General features: G+C 49.2%; 1 protein-coding gene across 1 annotated transcript; it reads right to left on the reverse strand.

Moving 5' to 3' along the window:
* Positions 1-6057: 6057 nt before the first annotated feature.
* Positions 6058-7342, reverse strand: PPP1R3G (protein phosphatase 1 regulatory subunit 3G). The gene has a single exon (XM_075493896.1). It carries the CDS (start codon positions 7068-7070, stop codon positions 6174-6176), a length of 897 nt encoding a protein of 298 aa, XP_075350011.1. The 5' UTR covers positions 7071-7342; the 3' UTR covers positions 6058-6173.
* Positions 7343-7671: the final 329 nt, after the last annotated feature.

Raw genomic sequence — 7671 nt, forward strand, 5'->3', positions numbered from 1 at the left:
TGCTAAGGACCAAAAGCCTGTGTAATACTATCTAACTTGTTAACAGAAGCTAGCAAAGGTATTGGCATTTACTACTCGAACTCCACACAATCACTGCATTTTAGATGTCCATTCCCTCCCTGTTTCGGATTCCTTTCCTCACCAACACACATATAAGTACACCTTCCATTACTGTTAGTTATGTGCCTATCAGTTGTACGTGATTGTAAAATACCTAGAAATATTTTTTTCCTTTCCTAATGTCCATTTTAACTAATTTTGTTATAACATACCCAGCTCTGTATAAAAACATAGCTTATCAAATGCTTTATCATTGACATCCTACAAACTACGGAAGGAAAATACTTAGAGACCACATCTGGGTTAGGAAGTCCAGTGCAGAAATAATATTTGTCGGCTGGGATGACTTTAGCATTATGTTCGTATCTACTTGCCCTGTTCTTACTCTTGGCTAGGTATACGCTCATTGTCACTGATGGAGACAGCGAACTGGAGAGCTGGCGCTGTGGTCCAGCCTCGGAGCTGCTGAGCTCTTATGGCTGCGCCTTCTGTGCTTCACCAGTTCCGTTTACGTTGCAATACTCATTAAATCTCTCTGTTGGCACACTGTCAGGAGCTTTGTTGGATTTTGTCAAAGCAGTGTAAACAACAGGAATAGCTAAAACACAAAGGAATGATCCCATGACTTATGTACAATGTCCACTATTATAAAAAATATATCCTTTTTCCTTAGAATAGAAGGGAGCTCAATAAATATCTTTACTAAAGCTGCAATGTCTTAGCAAAACAAGCTTGCTTTTGTATTATATTAAAAATGTTTTTCTGTTCCTGATCTCAACATTTTAGCAAACTATTAACCTCAGCAGTATGCACCAAAATTTGAATGTTTACATATACTGAAGTTTGTCGTGACTTTTACAGTATAAACTTGGAAACAGCGCTCTGAAAGAAAAAAAAGAACAATTTGTTTAATATTAGTAACTGTTTAAAGGACAGGCGTTTCTGTTGTGTGTTACAACTTCTCAAGAGATGTTACTGCAATTGAAAGCTCAGTTTCAAAACGCCCAGATACATCAGAGGTACAGCAGTCCTGGAGGAAAGCAACCCAAGAGAGTAGCTTGTGAACACTTCACATACAACGTTGAAATAGGCCAAGAAGGATTTTAACTTACGACTCACATTTCTAGAACGGTATTTCTATCTAAAACTTCACCAAGTTTCCAGGCATTAAAAGCATTACTTTCACCCTCTAACATGAGCAGGTAGAATAATAATTTTATGGAGAAGCACCAGCCCCTCAACTTACTTGCTGTAATGCAACATAAATGCACCTCTCCAGATATCCAGCAAGTACCATACGTGCACGTAAACAGAGTCATGAAAGGGCTGTGCACTGACTTTTCCTGAGTTTTCCATAATGATCTACAGTGAAATCCTGGCATTATTCAAGCCAGGAGTATACTGATCGCTTTGTTCCACGGTTCTTAACACAGGCATAATTATTTCATACTTCTAGGAATGTTTTGCTTGATGACCTTTATAAAAAAAGAAGGAAGGTGTGTAGCTCTTTTACTGAGAGTTTACATTCTTTCTTCTTCTTTTTTCAGTATTTTAGAATATAAGAGTAGTGCATGAGCCCTTAATGTGGAAGCAGGAAAAAAGGGAGAGAAGCCAATAATTCTTCCAACGCTGTGTGTTTTCTACAGCTGTAAAAGGAAAAAATTCAGAACTCTCAAACCTGTTTCACAAACATATGCACCTTCAAAGGATTCTGCAGCTTACCCAGGAAATTAAACATCATCAACGTGTTGCAAGATGCGTCTTTCTAAACTACTTACCTTTTTCACTGTTAAGCCCAAGATCTACTGAAGCTTTACGAGAGGGGGAAGTGATGGTAAGTAGTGCATTCAGATGACTACTCTTCTGTGTTCAGGGTAAGAGAACTATGGAGACCTGTGAAGAATGTACAGGCTTTCTATTGAAAGAGTGTACCACATAAATATTTATACCAGTCTTTGGCAATATGCTAATCCAAGGCAAGTAATTTTCCCTCTCTTAAAAAGAATCATGCAGAACAATTAAGGTGATTTAATTACTGCCACCCATAGACAGCAGATTCTGAACTGTTGAGAGAAGAACATTCATCACAGTGCCATGTTATCCTAACCCCAGAACACAAGACTCTGAACAGAATAGACAATTAAACCTAGATCATTTCCCCTACCTTCCTGCAGTCCTTTGGGCTGGATCCAAATCCCAGGGAAGCCAATGGGAGCAGAAGCCAAGCTTTTCAAGTCCTGACTGAAAGCCCCAGCTTTAAATAAAACAGAAGTAGTTTGCATGCAAGTTTGCAGTTCTTCACGACACCAGAGTAAATTTAGCTTCACAGTCCTTTTCTGAATCATTTAAATCTGGATTTCAATGTAAGTTGCAAAAAATTGCTTAAGGAAGATTTAACTTTGATGTCTTTCACAGTTACTCAGTATAGAAGTTCGACTATATTAAACTTTTTGGGTTTATATACACCTATAAAACCATTTGGCAGCTATTTCTCCCCTAAGCCCTTAATCCATGGGAAAAAAAAAAACAGAAATCTGCATAAAATTAAAATCTTTGGAGCTGGAGTTTTTCCAAGAATGCTAACAAATCTTTATCATTTATTTCTTAAGTTAGGGGAGGGAGGGTGTTTATGAGCACATCCTCCAAAAGTTATGCTCTGAATCTCTATACAATACTACATTAATAGTAATGCAACCAAGCAAGAAGGGTGCTTCACTTAACATTTTACTCCGTTGGGCCTTTTGATTTTATAGAATCAGAACTACTTCCTTTTGAATACATTTCTTTGAGAATAAAGTTGCAATTATGCGATGTGTCTCAACCTGCGACCACGAGCAGCAGCCCTGTGCTTTGCTGATGCAGGCTTGCTAGCATTCAGTACACGCATGGTCCAGTTCTGATTTTTGCACTGCTGCCCAGTGTAATCTTTGCTAAGGCCTTGCATTTCTACAGCCCTCAGGAACCTCATCTATGAAAATATGGAGAACTCTGTGTAGGCAGTCTTTGAAACCTGCTTTGGAAATCTGTGCTTCTATAACACCGTAAAAGTATAAAAATGTACTACCTATTAAAAAGTGAGTATGTCTGATTCTCGTCTGAGAGAGGTTCCCCCTTTTCTTTCACAAAAAGTAATTCTTAAATAAAAGAACTTTATCTGTTATCAAAACACAAAAATGTTGTGCTTTAATTATCACAATTTGCAGGTTTTTAGGTGGGCACCAATTTTCTGAAGCACTCAAAAGCATTTTGCTGTTTAGTCTCAGCAAATACTTTGTTGTGTTTTGAATTTCAGCTCACACGTCTGAAGAGAACACATAAATGTTACATTTTCTGGATGTGGATGTTTTACCCGCGTTGCCCGTAGTTTACAGCGTACCAGAGAACATTTCCAGCCCTCTGTCAATAAGCGCAGCTAGCTGGGATTCCTCAAGGCACCAGCTCTGCACCTCTGCCCAGACACAGCCATCAGAATACTCCTTTAAATACTCCTTTAAATTCTGTTTAAGGAGAGATCCTCCTCTCCCTTTTTTTGGTGAAGTTTCCTTCTTCTCTGAAGCAATTAATAAACAAAACACAGAGTAAGGCATGAGCTCCAGAAGCCCCTAATATTACATTGTACTTAAATGAAGATTCAATCTTAATGCTGTTAGCATCACCTATCAGCTTAAGAGCATGCTATTTCATTGACACAACGGTCTGAAGAAAGGCTAATTCATACCAGATTATTCCATGTAATATCCTGTAACGCACGATAGTTTTAAAACAAACTTGTGTAGGGAAGTAGTAGAGTTCACTATTCTCCCTTAAAACCTTTCATGCTTTTGGCGAGAGTTTACGTGTAACCTGGAAAACAACAGTAAGAACTTCTGTTTGTGTGCACAGAGCTGTGCATTTTCAAAGCGATTGGTACTAGTCTAACAGCAAGATGGTTTCTGAAGGAATTAAACACCTCTTTATATGTGGCCGTATTCTCACGCTATGGTTTATGTACGGGTTTTTTAGGGGGGAGGGAGGGCAGGCTGTGTTTCAGAAGCAGCGCGTGTCAGCAGAACTGCAGGAACTTTAGTCTGAAGCTCCCTCTGCTTCACGTCTTTTCCCCAGTAAACCCCCTGCTTCTATCTCCCATTTTGTACCAGCTCTCTGAAGGGGTAGGTTATCTGAAGACTTATTTTCAAGTATGGAGAATTTTATAGAGGTGCAAATGTTTCTAAGGTGCTCGTAATGGGCTTTAAGATGTTTTATATCTTCAGAGGAAATGAAGACCTGAGAAAACTCACAGAATGCTGTTTTACAAAGGAAAATAATCTTCCAAGGTCTCGCTGAAGAACATACATCCATGTCAGAACATATTCTGCGTTCTGACAATGTCTTATCTACTTATTTTTTCATCCAAAAAATCAACCCGAATTTTGAGATACTGTATCAGAAGAAAAGTAGAGTGAAAGCCGCAGAAGAGCCAGAACAAAATTTGACCGAAACCCCCCTATTTTCCACTCGTGCTAGTAAAGCTTCCTCACATCACAGCTCTGCACAAGGTGCCTGTTACAAGAGGGTACTGAGCCGTCGTGTACTTACAGGGCCCTTTGTCTTGGGGCTCTGGGCTCTGGCAGGACCGCGGTCATTTTCAGCTTTAGCCCTAAATGCCTCTTACGGACGGGCAATGTCCCTGGTTATCGTGAGGCACGCCAACGGCTTGATCCCCTCTGCACCGCACGCGTTAGGGTAGGGGCACAACCAGGTCGCAAAACTAAGTATCCTGTTACGTTTTGCTATACAGAAAAAAAGATTTGTAATGGTGAGCTTTTTAACTTTTTAAAGCTTTTTTTTATTCTTGCAAACCCATTTTCATTGGTACTTTTTGCTTAATTTCAGGACTTGGGACACCAGTAGTAGTCAGCCTCTAGGCTTGCAATGCCAGAGTGAAGACGATAGAAATCATTTCAAGTGTCCAGTGCTATGAAGTCCAGCGGTGTGCTCAATAAACCCCTTTCCCAACAACATACAAATACTGAAAAAGATGTAGCAAAATAAGCCAAATAAATTATAAATACTAGAGAAATGTGGTGCAAACTGTAACATAAGGAGAGCTGAACTAAGGCACTTGTTTTCATTCATTACTGAGGACACCCTCTCTCACATCGCATCGTCACTCCTCAGTGAGAAGGTCATCCAAATCAGTCACTGCTCCCCAAATCTGAAAATACAGAACCGTGTGTGAGACAGACACCATCTTTTACTTTACAGTGCATGACTCAAAGGTGTTACCAAAGTTCTCCTGATAAACCCAGCGTCAGCAAGTATTTTAGCTCCTCCTTTGTCCCGGTTTTAGACTTGTCAATTGTGTGAAAAGAAGTCCCCAGTCTATTTTAAGCAAAAACATTTTTGCAGAAGTCCCTGTTGGCTGCTATTAGCCAGAGGGGATCTACGCACAAGCCTGGGGAAGGCGGGGAGCGGTATCGAAGTGTGCTGAATGACAAAAACCAGAGCAGCCCAGTCCAGCCCCAGATCCAGCCCCAAAACAGACTGCCTGTTGTTCAGAGCCGGCACAGGCACGGCAAAGGTGGGCCGGGCACGCAAGCCTGTCATGAGTTTGACAGGTGATCGCAACAGTGAATCGTATTGTTACGGAGTCCATTGAACTAAAAAAATAATAAAAACCCAGACAAAGCACACCATTGCTGTCGCAGTACTATGTCTTTGAAATGGATGTGAGAATGGGAAAACCGGGCTGCCGTTAGATGTGCAGAGAACACGCCGTTAAGTTGTCACACCAGTGCTCCGCGCACCTCTGACTAACCGGGTAAGCGAAGTCGAGCCCAAGGCAAAGATTCACTTCAAGAGGGGAAAAGCAAAGCCCACGCTACTCAGTCTCCTTGCTCTCTCCAAAAAAAGGAAAACGCTTCCACAAGCCACAGCAACGCGAGCCTACGCACATCCGCGTTTTGCTGGCAAAACCGCGGCGCCCGCTGAACGCCACCAGACTCCGGGCAGCTGCGGGACGGTGCCTCGCCGCGCTGGCCGTCGCCCTCCCGACACGGGCCTCGGGGTGCGGGCTGCCGCCGCCCCCTGCCCGGCCGGGCCACCACGGCTCGCCTCGCCTCGCCCGGCCGGCATCAGTAGCGGGGGGCGGCGGGGGGCGGCGGGCAGCCGGCGGCGGCGGCGGGCGGCGCGGGGCCGGCCCCGGCCCCGGCCCCGGGGGAGCCGCAGCACCGCAGCGTGTAGTTGCGGCCGCCGTTGTTGTCCCAGTACTCGCCCTGCGGGCTGCGGTAGCGGATGGCGAAGTGGAGGGCCGAGCCCTCCCGCAGGCTCGGCGGGACGCAGAGGGTGAAGGCGTAGCGCTCGGCCGGCGGGTCGCCGGCGGCCGGCGGGGCCGGGGGCAGGGGGGCGGCCGGGACGTCCAGGAAGGAGAGCCACTCGTTGAAGGTGTAGCGCACCGTCACCTCCTTGGGGCCGGGGCAGCCCAGCACTCGCACCGTGCCCCGCACGTCGGTGGGCGCCGGGGGCCGCCCCAGCCGCTCCAGGCAGACGCGCTGCCGCCGCAGCCGCTCGGCGCTGGGCTCCCCGCCGTCGGGGAAGTCGGGCACCAGGCGCAGGGCGGGCGGCGGGGGGTCCCCGCGGGGCGGCGGCGGGTCCCGCTCCTCGGCGGGCGGGCTCTGCAGGCGGGACAGCGCGGCGGGCGGCACTTGCGGCTCCTCGGCCTCGCTGAAGTGCTTGACGCTGGCCAGGCTCAGCCCCAGCGAGTCGGCGAACTGCACCCGCTTCTTGCACTTGCTGCAGCAGTCTTCGCCCGCCGCCGCTTCCTCCTCCTCCTCCTCTTCCTTCTCCTCCCCCTCCTCCCGCCGCTCGCCGGGGCCGGGGGACGGCGGCCGCCCGCAGCGGCGCAGCTCCAGCAGCAGCAGCCGCTCCCCCGCCGCCTCCCGCTTGGCGTCGCGGGGCACCGTCGGGGCCGCGCCGCGGAGCCGCCGCTCCTCCGCCGCCAGCTCCTGCCGCGGCCGCGCGGGGCTCGCCATGGCGGGCCGCCCCGCTGGGCCCGTCCCGGCCGGCCCTGTGGCCGCAGGCGGACGGGCCGGCACCGCTTTATCCGGCGCCCCCGCCGCAGGCCCCGGGCGGGGGGCGCGCCCCCCCGCCAGCCCCGGAGCCTCCCCGCGGGGCTGGGGCGGCCGCCTCGCTGCGGGCGGGGGCGGGACCTGCCGCGACGGGCAACACGGAAACGGCCGCGGCCGCGACGGGCGGCCTCGCACGTCCTCCGCCCGCAGCCCGCCGCGGGGCCGCCGTGGCCGCGGCGCGGAGGGGAGGGCCGCGGGCAACGCGCCCCGGCGCTTGGCGGGCTTCGGGCAGAGGCGGGAGAAGCGGCTGTGCCGCGGGCGTCCCCCGCTGCCGCCGCCGCTCCGCGCCCGCAGAGTCGGGCCGGGGGGGGACGCGGGGTCACGGGCTGCTGCAGCAGGCTCCGTTATTGTTGTAATTAATTATCGTTGCGGTCGTCGTCACCGTCATCGGGATTCAGGCCTCCACGCACCGGCGACAGCCCGAAGAAAAAGCCCGGAGGGTCAGCATTAAGCGGGACGCGGCCCCGCACCGCGCTGGCATCACGGAGGAGTTACGGCCGCGCCC

Source organism: Mycteria americana, chromosome 2, assembly GCF_035582795.1.
Source record: "Mycteria americana isolate JAX WOST 10 ecotype Jacksonville Zoo and Gardens chromosome 2, USCA_MyAme_1.0, whole genome shotgun sequence".
Classification (NCBI taxonomy): domain Eukaryota; kingdom Metazoa; phylum Chordata; class Aves; order Ciconiiformes; family Ciconiidae; genus Mycteria; species Mycteria americana.